This window comes from Danio rerio, chromosome 15 (assembly GCF_049306965.1).
Source record: "Danio rerio strain Tuebingen ecotype United States chromosome 15, GRCz12tu, whole genome shotgun sequence".
NCBI classification, from domain to species: Eukaryota; Metazoa; Chordata; class Actinopteri; order Cypriniformes; family Danionidae; genus Danio; species Danio rerio.
Genome location: NC_133190.1, coordinates 51355001 through 51369932, shown reverse-complemented (window position 1 = coordinate 51369932; position 14932 = coordinate 51355001). Strand labels below are relative to the sequence as shown.

The following is a 14932-nucleotide window of genomic DNA, read 5'->3' as shown; positions in this document are numbered from 1 at the left end:
TCTTCTTAAAGGGACAGTACACTCATGTTGTCATCTTCTTAAAGGGACAGTACACTCATGTTGTCATCTTCTTAAAGGGACAGTACACTCATGTTGTCATCTTTTTAAAGGGACAGAACACTCATGTAGTCATCTTCTTAAAGGGACTGTACACTCATGTAGTCATCTTCTTAAAGGGACAGAACACTCATGTAGTCATCTTCTTAAAGGGACAGTGCACTCATGTAGTCATCTTCTTAAAGGGACAGTGCACTAATATAGTCATCTTCTTAAAGGGACAGAACACTCATGTAGTCATCTTCTTAAAGGGACAGTACACTCATGTAGTCATCTTCTTAAAGGGACAGTACACTCATGTAGTCATCTTCTTAAAGGGACAGTACACTCATGTAGTCATCTTCTTAAAGGGACAGTGCACTCATGTAGTCATCTTCTTAAAGGGACAGTACACTCATGTAGTCATCTTCTTAAAGGGACAGTGCACTCATGTAGTCATCTTCTTAAAGGGACAGTGCACTAATATAGTCATCTTCTTAAAGGGACAGTACACTCATGTTGTCATCTTCTTAAAGGGACAGTACACTCATGTAGTCATCTTCTTAAAGGGACTGTACACTCATGTAGTCATCTTCTTAAAGGGACAGTGCACTAATATAGTCATCTTCTTAAAGGGACAGAACACTCATATAGTCATCTTCTTAAAGGGACAGTGCACTCATGTAGTCATCTTCTTAAAGGGACAGTGCACTAATATAGTCATCTTCTTAAAGGGACAGAACACTCATGTAGTCATCTTCTTAAAGGGACAGTACACTCATGTAGTCATCTTCTTAAAGGGACAGTACACTCATGTAGTCATCTTCTTAAAGGGACAGTGCACTCATGTAGTCATCTTCTTAAAGGGACAGTACACTCATGTAGTCATCTTCTTAAAGGGACAGTGCACTCATATAGTCATCTTTTTAAAGGGACAGTACACTCATGTAGTCATCTTCTTAAAGGGACAGTACACTGATGTAGTCATCTTCTTAAAGGGACAGTACACTCATTATATATACATTCTGCCTTTATATAGTCATGTTTTTAAAGGAACAGTATATGCAAAAATATTCATTCTGCTATAATACAATCACGTTCCTAAAGGGACAGTACACTCAGAAATATACAATCTGCCATAATATAGTTATGTTCTTAAAGAGACAGTACACACAAAAATACAGATTCTACTATAAAATAGTCAGCTTCCGAAAGAGGAAGAATAATATTGATACTATTGATATTATATTGAAGAAATTTTATTTCTATAATTATATATATATATATATATATATATATATATATATATATATATATAATAAAATTATAGAAATGATCAAATTTATACTGGAATCCTAACCATAAATAAAATAAAACACATTATACATAAAATAAAAAATCTAAAAATACAATAAAACAACTTGTAAAAATAATAATGACATAATGAAAACATTCAATTAGAATAATAAAATATAATGATGTAATACTTGAATTTAAGCTTTTTTTTTGCAATGCTTTTTTATTTTATTTTTAAAATTTTGTCTATTATACTGCGTAATATCCAAATCTAAAGCTGTTTCTATTCACCAGGCTGCCTGTGTTTTGAACATCTGTACTCTACTTCTATAAGTGCCATTAAAGAACACTTTTTAATGAGTCATTTAGTTGTTTGTCACTCTGCGTGTGAATATCCGCCGGCATGATGAATATATGATGAGCTGCTGTGGTCACATGACACTCCAGGTGAAATGGAGGCTCAGGTGCTCAATAATTATTCATGAGGAGGAATCTGATTGGCTGCTGGAGCCCGTGTCTCTGCACACCTGTCTCAGTGTGTGTTTTCTGTCGTCTCTGAGCTCCGTCATCCTCAGGTCTGTATTCCACTATTATAAATGATGATGCTGTATTCTGTGTGTTTGTGTCAATTAAATGACCTGGGATCAGCTGAGAGCGTGTCTTCAGCTACATACAGTCTTCTGTCATGTCACTGAGAAAGATCATGGGTTGTGAATGTGTTACTGTGTGGTCGCTAGGGTGTTCTGTTGATGTTGCTCAGGTGGTTTGGATTTGTTTAGGGTATTCCTATGTGGTTGCTAGGGTGTTCAGGGTGTTTAGTATGTTGCTATGGGGTTACTATAGTGTTTAAGTGTGTTGTTATGTGATTGCTAAGATATTATGGGTGTGTTTAGAGTGTTGCTATGTAATTGCTAAGGTGTAAAGGGTTGTGTTCAGTTACATACAATCTTCTGCCATGTCACTGAGATCTTGTGCTGTGGATGTGTTGCCATTTAGTCGCTAAGATGTTCTGTGTGTGTTGCTATTAGGCTCCTTAGATGTTCTGAATGTGTGTCAGGTATTCCTATGTGGTTGCTATGGTGTTTTAGGTGTTCAATGTGTTGCTATGTGGTTTATAGGCTGTTCTGGGTGTGTTTAGTCTGTTGCTATGTGGTTACTATGGTGTTTTTGTGTGATTGCCAAGGTGCTTTGGGTGTGTTAAGAGTTTTCCTGTGGTGTATTATTTTGTTGCTATGTGATTGATGGTGTATCTGGAGTGTTGCTATGTTGTGTTTAGTGTGTTGCTATGTGATTTATAGGGTGTTCTGTGTGTTTGTTTAACGTGTTTCTATGTGGTTGCTAGGGCGTTTTGGGTTTTGTTTAAATGTGTTGCTATGCAGTTGCTAGGTTGTGCTGGGTGTTTCCATCACTCATTGATAAAATGCTTTAGTTTCTTAACCAGAAGCAGAAATGTGTGTTGCTGTGCAGACGATGGGGTGTGTTAAAAGTGTTTCTATATGGTTGCTAAGTATTTTTACTGTCTTGCCATGTGGTTGCTACAGTGTTCTGAGTGTTTAGTGTGTTGCCATGGCGTTTAAGTGTGTGTCTATGTGGTTGCTAGGGTTTTTAGATGTGTTTTATGTGTTGATATGTGGTTGCTACAGTGTTCTGGGTTTGTTTAGTGTTTTCTATGTGGTTGCTATGGTGTTCCAAGTGTTTAGTTAGTTGCCATGGTGTTTTAGTGTGTTTCTATGTGGTTGCTAGGGTTTTTGGATGTGTGTTATGTGTTGCTATGTGGTTGTTACAGTGTTCTGGGTTTGTTTAGAATTTTTATATGTGATTGTTAGGGTGTTTTGAGTGTTTAGTATGTTGCCATGGTGTTTTAGTGTGTTTTAATGTGCTTGCTAGGGTTTTTTGAGTGTTTAGTGTGTTGCCATGGTGTTATGGTGTGTTTCTATGTGGTTGCTAGGGTTTTTGGATGTGTGTAATGTGTTGATATGTTGTCGCTACAGTGTTCTGGGTTTGCTTACTGTTTTTCTATGTGGTTGCTATGGTTTTCCAAGTGTTTAGTTAATTGCCATGGTGTTTTAGTGTGTTTCTATGTGGTTGCTATGGCTTTTGGATGTGCGTTATGTGTTACTATGTGGTTGTTACAGTGTTCTGGGTTTGTTTAGAATTTTTATATGTGATTGTTAGGGTGTTTGAGTGTTTAGTGTGTTGCCATGGTGTTTTAGTGTGTTTCAATGTGGTTGCTAGGGTGTTCTTGGTGTTTCTGTACTGTTTATAGTGTATTGGATCTTCTAATATGTGAAAGTGACTGAAGCTTCTGCTTGTTATTGTGTGTATTGCAGGTCAGTGTTGAAGATGGTATCTCCTGCGATCGCCTTGGCTTTTCTTCCTCTTTTACTCACTCTGATTATCCGTTACCGTTATTACTTTGTGCTGCTGTATCGAGCGGTGCTGACCCGCTGGGTGCGGGACTGTTTATCGGGCATCAGTCGAGAGGAACGGGCCTTTCAGTACATACTTACCCACGCAACACCTGGAGACTCGCAGAGCATCCTGGACACCTTCGACACGTGGTGCAGTAAAGTGGAGTTCATCAGCAACATCGGGCCCAAAAAAGGTGCAAACACCATGGAAGACACAAACAACACCCAGAAAAACGCTTAAAAGCATTCAGAACACCATACAAACACCCAAAACACCCAGAAAAGTTTAGAAAACATACACATAACACATGGAAAACCATAGAAAACACTAGAAAACAAGCAACAATACCACCCACAAAAAAACTAGAAAACACCTGTAATATACTAAGAATATCATAGACTAGAAAACACATAGGGAACATCCTAAAACACCCAGTAAATACCTGGAAAAGTATACCCTAGAAAACACACAAACAACACTCAGAATATATTGAATAGCACCTGGAGCAGACTAAAACACCCTAGAAACCATTTACAAAACACAAAGTACAAAACCTCAAGAAAACACACAAACACTACACAAAACACTCTAGAAAACACCTTGAGTTCACATAGAGCATCCTAGAAAACATAAACGACACTCTAAAAACACATAGAAAACACACAAACACCTTACAGAACACCCTAGAAAACACCTGGAACACACTAAGAAAACTTAAAAAAAAAACAAACAAAGAAACCCCAGGAACTGCCTAAAAACACTGTAGAAAACACCTGGAACACACTAAAAAACCCTTAAAAACATGAGTGACACTAAAACACCTACAAAACACACAAACACCATACAGAAAATCCTAGAAAACACTAAGAACACTCTAGAAAACATAAAAAACACGGTGGAAACACAGAAAACACTCAAAAATCATACAGAACACCCTAGAAAACACATGGAATACACTAAGAACACTCAAAAAGACCTGAAATACTATAGAAAACTGAACACTTTACCATAGATATATCAGAACAGCCTATAAAACACAAGAAAAACATTAAAACACAAAAACCTGGAACACACACAAAAAAACACAGACCACACACACACTGCACACTGTAAACCACTGCATCTATGTCTTAATATAAAGTTTGTGATTAAGTCTCTGAGTGCTGAACTGTGTGTGTTCAGGGAAGATTCTGGACCGTCTGCTGCAGGAGAACTGCCCGATCACTGTGCTGGAGCTGGGCACTCACTGCGGTTACAGCACTGTCCGCATGGCCCGCTCACTGCCCATTGGTGCCCGCATTTACTCTGTCGAGATGGACCAGAGGAACGCCCAGGTGGCAGAGAAGATCATTCGACTCGCAGGATTCGATGACGATATGGTGAGTTAGGGCAATATTGTGTCACATCCTTAACTTATTTCTAACACCTGGAACACCAACAACGCACAAACACCCTAGAAAACAACACATAGAGCACACTAGAAAATACACAAAAACAACTGGAACACCTTCAAAAACAAACAAGAGCACTCTTGAAAATTAACAAAACACCCGGAACACACTAGAAAACACACAGAACGCCATAGAAAATACCCAGAAAACACACAGAACACCAAAGCACACAAACAGCTCCAGGAACACCCTAGAAAACACAAAAAACACTCAGAACAACACACAAAAACACTTTAAAAAACACACAAAACTCTGTAGGAACAGGCAAACAACCCCCAAAACACACAAAAAACAACTGGAACACACTAGAAAACAAACAAAAACACAAAGAACACCTTAAAAAACAAACAAACAAAACAAAAAACATCCAGAACACACTATAAAAGCACACCATAAAAACACATGAAACACCCTAATGACACACAAACTAACACCCTAGAAACTACACAGAACACCCTAAAAACTCAAAAACACCCTATCAAAACACAAACAACAACCTGAACACCCTAGAAAACAACACATTGAAAAAACACTTTAATAATACACAAAAACACCGTAATGAAACACAAACAAAACTGGGAACATCCTAGAAAATGCACAATCACAACAAGGACCACCTTAAGAAAGAAACAAAAACACCTGGAACACCCTGACAACACATAAATAACACTCAGAACACCCAAAACACTCTAACAACACCCCCCCCCCCCCCCCCCACACACACACACACACACACACACACACACACACAATACTCGGAACACCATAGACAACACATACAAACACCTGGAACACCCTAACAATACAGAAACAACATCTGAAACACTGTAGAAAACACACAGAAACACCCACAACACCCTAAAAAAACAGACAAAACACTCAGAACACACAAACAACGCCTGGAACACCCTAAAAAAAGAAAAACATTCACATCACTCTAAAAACACACAAACAACACCCGAAGCATCATAGGAAACACACGATAACCCCAGAACACCCTAAAAAATACACAAAAGGCTCAAAAAGCCACAAGCAGAACACCCTAAAAAACACAAAAACACTCAGAATACCCTAGAAGACAAACAGAACACCATAACAACACACAAACAACACCCAGAACACCATAGAAAACATATAAAAACAACCGGAACACCCTGATAAGACACAAATAACACTCAGAACACCCAAAACACTCTAACAACACACAAACTACACTCAGAACACCCTAGACAATTTATAAAAACAGCTGGAACACCCTAACAACACACAAACAACACCCAGAACACCCAAAACACTCTAACAACACACAAACAACACTCAGAACACCCAAAACACCCTAACAACACACAAACAACACCCAGAACACCCAAAACACTCTAACAACACACAAACAACACTCAGAACACCCAAAACACCCTAACAACACACAAACAACACCCAGAACACCCAAAACACTCTAACAACACACAAACAACACCCAGAACACCCAAAACACTCTAACAACACACAAACAACACTCAGAACACCCAAAACACCCTAACAACACACAAACAACACCCAGAACACCCAAAACACTCTAACAACACACAAACAACACCCAGAACACCCAAAACACTCTAACAACACACAAACAACACTCAGAACACCCAAAACACCCTAACAACTCACAAACAACACCCAGAACACCCAAAACACCCTAACAACACACAAACAACACTCAGAACACCCAAAACACCCTAACAACACACAAACAACACCCAGAACACCCAAAACACCCTAACAACACACAAACAACACTCAGAACACCCAAAACACCCTAACAACACACAAACAACACTCAGAACACCCAGAAAACCCTAACAACACACAAACAACACCCAGAACACCCAAAACACCCTAACAACACACAAACAACACTCAGAACACCCAAAACACCCTAACAACACACAAACAACACTCAGAACACCCAAAACACCCTAACAACACACAAACAACACTCAGAACACCCAAAAACCCTAACAACACACAAACAACACCCAGAACACCCAGAACACCCTAACAACACACAAACAACACTCAGAACACCCAAAACACTCTAACAACACACAAACAACACCCAGAACACCCAAAAACCCTAACAACACACAAACAACACCCAGAACACCCAAACACCCTAACAACACACAAACAACACTCAGAACACCCAAAACACTCTAACAACACACAAACAACACTCAGAACACCCAAAACACTCTAACAACACACAAACAACACCCAGAACACCCAAAACACTCTAACACACAAACAACACTCAGAACACCCAAAACCCCCTAACAACACACAAACAACACTCAGAACACCCAAAAACCCTAACAACACACAAACAACACTCAGAACACCCAAAAACCCTAACAACACACAAACAACACTCAGAACACCCAAAACACCATAACAACACACAAACAACACCCAGAACACCCAAAACACCCTAACAACACACAAACAACACTCAGAACACCCAAAACACACAAACAACACACAAACAACACTCAGAACACCCAAAACACACAAACAACACACAAACAACACTCAGAACACCCAAAACACACAAACAACACACAAACAACACTCAGAACACCCAAAACACCATAACAACACACAAACAACACCCAGAACACCCAAAACACCCTAACAACACACAAACAACACTCAGAACACCCAAAACACACAAACAACACACAAACAACACTCAGAACACCCAAAACACCCTAACAACACACAAACAACACTCAGAACACCCTAAAAACACACAAAAACACTCAGAATACCCTATAAAACAAACAGAACACCATAACAACACACAAACAACACCCAGAAAACACATAAAAACACCTGGAACACCTTGATTAGACACAAACAACACTCGTAACACTCTAGACAAACATGTAAACATCTGGAACACCCTAACAACACACAAAAAACACCCGAAACACCCTAACAACACACAAACAACACCACCAACATAACGAAAGGGCAGTAAGTTTGATCAATACATGAGGGTTAACTTGTATTTGTGTATGTTTCAGGTGGAGCTGATCCAGCGTCCATCTGATGAAGTGATCCCGCGTCTGCGTGAGGATCTGGGCGTGGAGCGTCTGGATCTGGTGCTGATGGACCACTGGAAGCGATGTTACCTGCCTGATCTGCATCTGCTGGAGGACAGCGGTCTGATCGGCCAGGGCTCCATCATCCTGGCCGATAACGTCATCTTCCCCGGAGCACCCAATTTCCTGCGCTACGCCCGGCGCTGCGGCCTGTATGAGGTTAGAGTTCATCGCGCCACGCTGGAGTACATGCGCGGCATCCCCGACGGCATGGCGGAGCTCACTTACATCGGCATCAAGTAAATAGTAATCATCATTGCTCACATTTATATGGCGCTTTTCTGGACACTCAAAGCGCTTTTGTGGGGGAATATCAATGTCATCCAAAGAACATTAGTGAAGAGATGACCTTATAAACCCGTAACAGCATGGTGTCACTAATAAGACTCATCATCAAGTAAAAATTGCAACACTTGAGGTTTTTTGAGGTTTTGATTAGAAAGATAATAAATAGAAATTCACAATGTTCATTTTTGAAATGCATTTGTAATTTGATGACGTTTGTAAAGAAATCACACATAAGAAAACACACAAAAACACGCAGAACACCCTAACAACACAAAAACAGCCAGAACACCCTAGAAAACATTAAAAAACACCCGGACAACCCTAACAACACACAAACAACACCTGGAACACCCTAGAAAACACATTAAAACACCTGGAAGACCCTAACAACACACAAACAACAACCAAAACATGCTAGAAAACACAAATAAACACCCGGAAAACCCTAACAACACACAAAACTCCCCAGAAAACCTTAGAAAACACCCATAAAACCTTAGAAAACACCCATAAAACACTCATAACACCCTAACAACACACAAACAACACCCAGAAAACACACAGAAACAATCGGAACACCCTTAAAAACAAAAAACAATCAGAATACCCTAAAAACACACAAACAACACTTGAACACCCTTACAACAAACAACACCCAGAACATCCTAGGAAACATAAAGAAACACCCCAACAACACACAAACAACACCTGGAACACCACAAAAACACTCTGAACACCTTAACAACACCTGGAACAACCTAGAAAACATACAGAAACACCAGAAACACGCATAAAAAGATGCAAAAACACTGTGAACACCCTAAAAACACACAGAAACACCCACAACACCCTGACAACACACAAACAACACCTGGAACACCACAAAAACACTCTGAACACCTTAACAACACACAGAAACACTCACAACACCTTAACAACACACAAACAACACACGGAACACCCTTACAACAAACAAACAACACATAGAACACCCTAAAAACACACAGAAACACCATAAACACCCTGACAACACACAAACAGCACCTTAACAACACACAAAAACACCCACAACACCACACAAACAACACCCTTACAAAAAACAAAAAACACCCAGAACACATTAGGAAACATACAAAACCACAGGGGAAACCCCCAATAACACAGAAACACCCTGAACACACTAATAATACACAAACAACACCAGAAACACACAAACAACACCTGGAACACCACAAAAACACCTTAACAACACATAAAAACACCCAAAACACCCTAACAACACATAAACAGCACATGGAACAGAACAAAAACACTCTGAACACCTTAACAACACACAGAAACACTCACAACACCTTAACAACACACAAACAACTCCCGGAACACCCTTGCAACAAACAAACAACACCAAGAACACCCCAAAAAAGATGCAAAAACACTGGGAACTCCCTAATGACACAGAAACAACCTGAACACCCTAACAACACCTGGAACACCACAAAAAACCCTCAACACCTTAACAACACCCGGAACAACCTTACAACAAACAACACCCAGAACACCCTAGAAAACACACAGAAACACCCCAAAAAAGATGCAAAAACACTGGGAACACCCCAATAACACAGAAACACCCTGAACACCCTAATAACACACAAACAACACCTGGAACACCACAAAACACTCTGAACACCTTAACAACACACAGAAACACCTGAAACACCCTTACAACACACAAACAACACCCTAGGAAACCTACAGAAACGCCAGAAACACCCAAAAAAAAAGATGCAAAAACACGGGGAACACCCTAACAACACACAGAAACACCCTAACAACACACAAACAACACCTGGAATACCTGGAGATGACTTTATAAGCCTGTATCGGCAAAGTGTCACTAATAAGAATCATCATCAGGTAAAAACTGCAACACTTGAAACACACATCATGACTGAGGCTCAGATTAGAAAGGGTTTCAATCATAATTTATCCTGTTTATTTTCTAAATACATACTTTAGAAAATGACATACCACTTGTAATTTATTTACATGCTATTTTAAATGGACTGTAAATCACAGCTTTATGGGCATTATTGCTTTTATAAGATGGTTGTTCCTCATATGTAGCATTGCATTAAATAAAATAAGCAAATAAACAAATCTTTGGCTCAGTAGTGATAACAGAGTGGTTACCAAACAGCTTTAAATTCAGCTCAACCAATCAAAACTCAACATGTCTAAATGCATCTTATTCTCATCCAATGAACATTTGCAAACAGATGACTTTATAAACCCGTAACGGCATGGTGTCACTAACATGAATCATCATCAGGTAAAAGTTACAACACCTGAAAGATGTTTGAGGCTTCGATTATTTTTAAGTTGATCTTGTCCTCCTCTAATGCACATGTGTGAGGGGATGACTTTATAAACAGTGTCTCTAGCAACTATAATCATCATCACCAGGTAAAAATGACAACACTTCAAAGATGTTCAAGGCTTTGATTAGAAAGATTTTAAATAAAATGTGTCCTGTTCAGTTTCTAAATGTATCTTATTCTCATTTAATGAACATTTGTGATGAGATGACCTAATAAACCCGTAACGGCAGTGTCACTAATGACAATCATGATGAGGTAAATATGACAACGATTAAAAGACGCATTATAATTGAGGCTCGGTTAAAAACAATAAATAAATAATAACTCCACCTGTTGATTTTCTAAACTAAACAGAGGTCTGGATGCCCATTTTTAAGAAAGGGGACCGGAGGGTGTGCTCCAACTATAGGGGGAACACACTCCTCAACCTCCCTGGGAAAGTCTATGCCAGGATACTGGAGAGGAGGATCCGGCCAATGGTTGGACCTAGGATCCAATAGGTACGTAGTTTTCGTCCAGGAGTTTTCGTCCAGGACTGTGTCCCTCGTGGCATTCTGTGGAGGGTGCTGTGGGAGTATGGGGTCAGGCTGAAGGGGGTCTGTTTCAGGGACCACAGGATCTTATCTCTGTTATTCGCAGATGATGTTGTTCTGTTGGCTTCATCAGACATGGACCTTCAGCATGCACTGGTGCAGTTTGCTGCAGAGTGTGATGCTGCTGGGATGAGAATCAGCACCTCAAGTCCGAGGCCATGGTGCTCCACCGGAAAAAGGTGGTTTGCCATCTCCAGGTTGAAGGAAAGTCCTAACCCCAGGTGGAGGAGTTCAGGTATCTTGGGGTTTTATTCACGAGTGAGGGAAGGATGGAGTGTGAGACTGACAGGCGGATCAGTGCAGCGGCAGCAGTAATGCGGCTTAACAGGGATATGTAGCAAGGTTTCATTAAATAAGGTTTATTTGGGTCAGTAATGATAGTGAGGTGTTTGCCAAGCAACATTGACAGCTGTGAGTTAATGGAGTATTCTACAACAGCCTTAAAGTACAAGTAAAATCCAAACTAACCATATGATTGTAACTCACATTGCTGGTCTTGTGCTGAACAGTTCATCTGTGCATGTCGTTCAGAACAAAATAACTGTTCTCTTGTGATCTAAAATTAAACTGAGTTAAGTTGTCAGTTTAGGTCTGTCTGAGGTATTACAGCCTAACAGACTCCTCCTGCTCACCATTTCTGCTAGATGTCATTTGACCTCTGGAGGGGCGTGGTTAAGTATGTTAGCCACGCCCCTCCAGCTGTCAGAATGACATCAAACAGAAATGGTGAGCAGGAGGAGTTTGTTAAGCTGCGGTCACACTAGAGTTTGATAATGCAAAATTCTGTCGTGCGGAGCAGCGGAAAGGGGCGGGATTAAACAAGCCTATTAGGCATTTAATAAAGCGAGCGATTGCCCCAGGTTTTAAATTTCTGTCCAGAGAGGTCATGTTTTGATCCTCGATTGGTCTCAAGAATTCAAGTGTTGCGAGGTCTGAGTTCACCGAGCTTTTACTTTGCACCGCAGCAACCTGCGAAACTTGACGCATGACCCTGCGTTTCCGGTCTGATGCATTCGTGTGCATATGAATGGAAGTCTATGATGAAAAGCCCAGTGTGAGCGCAGCTTTAGGCTGTAATAACTCTCCCCAACCTCTTTTGCCCTTCTTCCTGGATAAAACCCCTACTTTACTACATCCAATCAGCTTGCATTAGGAAAAAAACAAGCCACGCCCACTGCTTCTCTCTAGGAACTCTCTTCTCTCTTCTCTCTTTTCTCTAGGAACTGTCACTATACAACTAAAAAAATGGTCACAGCTTCCGGTTCATGTGGACTTCATAATGTACAGTGAGGTTAAAACAGCTAATGGGTGTCGTTAGGCATGAACCAGAGCTGTTGGAAAACACTGTAAGTCACATCTTCACGTGGATTATTGCTTTTATACAATGGTTGCTGCACTTTTGTAGCAAGGTGTCATCAAGTAAAACAGTTTCTTTGGCTTAGTGTTGATGGCGTGGTGGCTGACAAGCATGGGTCCGTTCTTCGTACCTCGCTTTAATGATCTAAGATGATTTGGCAGATCCTGGATCTTTTAATCTTGATAACTGGTCTCTGGCTAATTTGGTTCTTCAAATAAGTTTATGAATCAGATTAGAATGTCTGGATGAACTGATCTGAGATCGCTGCGTGTGTTGTGAAGGACAGATCTATCCATCCTCCAAATCATGATCAGCAATGCAGCGATTGGCTGACGGCACAGCAGCGTAATGACATCATCTGATTAATATTCAATTATACATGTGAGCAAAATTACATCAAATTAGCAGTAAACGGCTTGTTAAATATGATACGCAATAACCTTCCACATTTGTTGTGAGCTGCAGGCTTTACACTTGTGTCAAGAGTATTCATCATGTATTTCAGTGCATATCAGTGTATTTAGTTCTACATTTAGAAAAGATTTTCTATATTACAGTAGCCGTTTTTTTAATCGCTGTATGGAATAACTGGATGTTTTCAAAAGCATTTTGATATTGGTAAAGGCGTCTGCAACTTTTGTTAAGCATAATCACCGGCATATTAACTGTCAAAACATGTTCATGACTGCATTAATGTATAATTTATTTTTTTAAAAGTCACACATTGTGCATTTCTATTATACATAAATTGTACTAAAGTGATCCAAAAAGTTCATGTTTTCTCTTTGCACCAGCAGGTGGCAGTCTTTGTACTTTCATTTCGAGAGTGCAGATTGCATAAGTTTTATTAATATGTATAACTTTATTTTTTTATTAATGACTATAACTTTATATATATATATATATATATATATATATATATATATATTTAAAATAGTTACTATTTTCCCAAGTGTATATAACTACTACTGTAAGAAAATATCAGAATTTGGTACATACTTTCTCTATTATCTTTGCTTGAACTGAGCCGATCTAATCCTGTTTATATGAATTGAACCTGCTCCCGATCAGGCTTAAGCTAGCAGAACTGTTGCCATGACAACAACTCTCGGATCAGCTTTGAAGAACGAAACAATCCTGGATCATGTCAAATCGTCAATATCCAAATCCAGCTAACTGAGTAATCCACGTACGAAGAACGGTCCCCTGGTTACAGAGTTTGTGGAATATATTTCAACATGCTTTAAATTCAGCTCAAGCTATCAAATTTGACCCGGTCTACTTTCTGACTGCATACATAATGAGAATACATCACTACACTCACTAATGAGCTATGTTAGACACCACAGAGCTGGGGTCCGTTCTTCGTACCTCGCTTAAATGATCTAAGATGATTTGGCAGATCCCGGATCTTTTAATCTTGATAACTGATCTCTCGCTAATTTGGTTCTTCAAACGAGTTCGCGAATCAGATTAAAATGTCTGGATGAACTGATCTGAGATCGCTGCGTGTGTTATGAAGGACAGATCTATCGATCCTCGAAATCATGATCAGCAATGCAGTGATTGGCTGACGGCACAGCAGCGTAATGACATCATCTGATTAATATTCAATTATCCATGTGAGCAAAATGACATCAAATTAGCAGCAAACGGCTTGTTAAATATGATACGCAATAACCTTCCGCATTTGTTGTGAGCTGCAGGCAATATGAAAACACTTTTGTAAACAACTACTTATTCTTTACACCGATTAAAAAACGGCTACTATAATAAAGAAAATATTTTCTAAATGTAGAACTAAATACACTGATTTGCATTGAAATACATGATGAATACTCTTGACACATGAACGTGGAAAGCTAAAGGCGTCTGCAACTTTTGTGAAGCATCAAATCACTGCATAATAACTATCAAAACATGTTTATGACTGCATAAATGTATTATTGCTTTA

General features: G+C 39.5%; 1 protein-coding gene across 2 annotated transcripts; it reads left to right on the top strand.

Annotated features, from left to right (window-relative positions):
- Window positions 1-1681: 1681 nt before the first annotated feature.
- Window positions 1682-8827, top strand: tomt (transmembrane O-methyltransferase). Of its 2 annotated transcripts, XM_068213443.2 has the most exons (4): window positions 1682-1907; window positions 3663-3937; window positions 4927-5123; window positions 8282-8826. In XM_068213443.2, the coding sequence occupies exons 1-4, from the start codon at window positions 1747-1749 to the stop codon at window positions 8600-8602; spliced, it is 954 nt and encodes a 317-aa protein (XP_068069544.1). In that variant the 5' UTR covers window positions 1682-1746; the 3' UTR covers window positions 8603-8826. The 2 variants fall into 2 exon arrangements, with proteins under 2 accessions (XP_068069544.1, NP_001411114.1); NM_001424185.1 differs by lacking the exon at window positions 1682-1907 and having other exon boundaries at window positions 2687-3937; window positions 8282-8827.
- The last annotated feature ends 6105 nt before the right edge of the window (window positions 8828-14932 follow it).

Excerpts from the sequence above, each read along its gene's own strand:
- tomt (XM_068213443.2), top strand. The coding sequence starts at position 1,747 with ATGATGAGCTGCTGTGGTCACATGACACTCCAGGTGAAATGGAGGCTC. Across the intron at positions 3,938-4,926 it reads CAACATCGGGCCCAAAAAAG|GGAAGATTCTGGACCGTCTG; the intron begins GTGCAAACACCA and ends GTGTGTGTTCAG. Across the intron at positions 5,124-8,281 it reads CAGGATTCGATGACGATATG|GTGGAGCTGATCCAGCGTCC; the intron begins GTGAGTTAGGGC and ends TGTATGTTTCAG.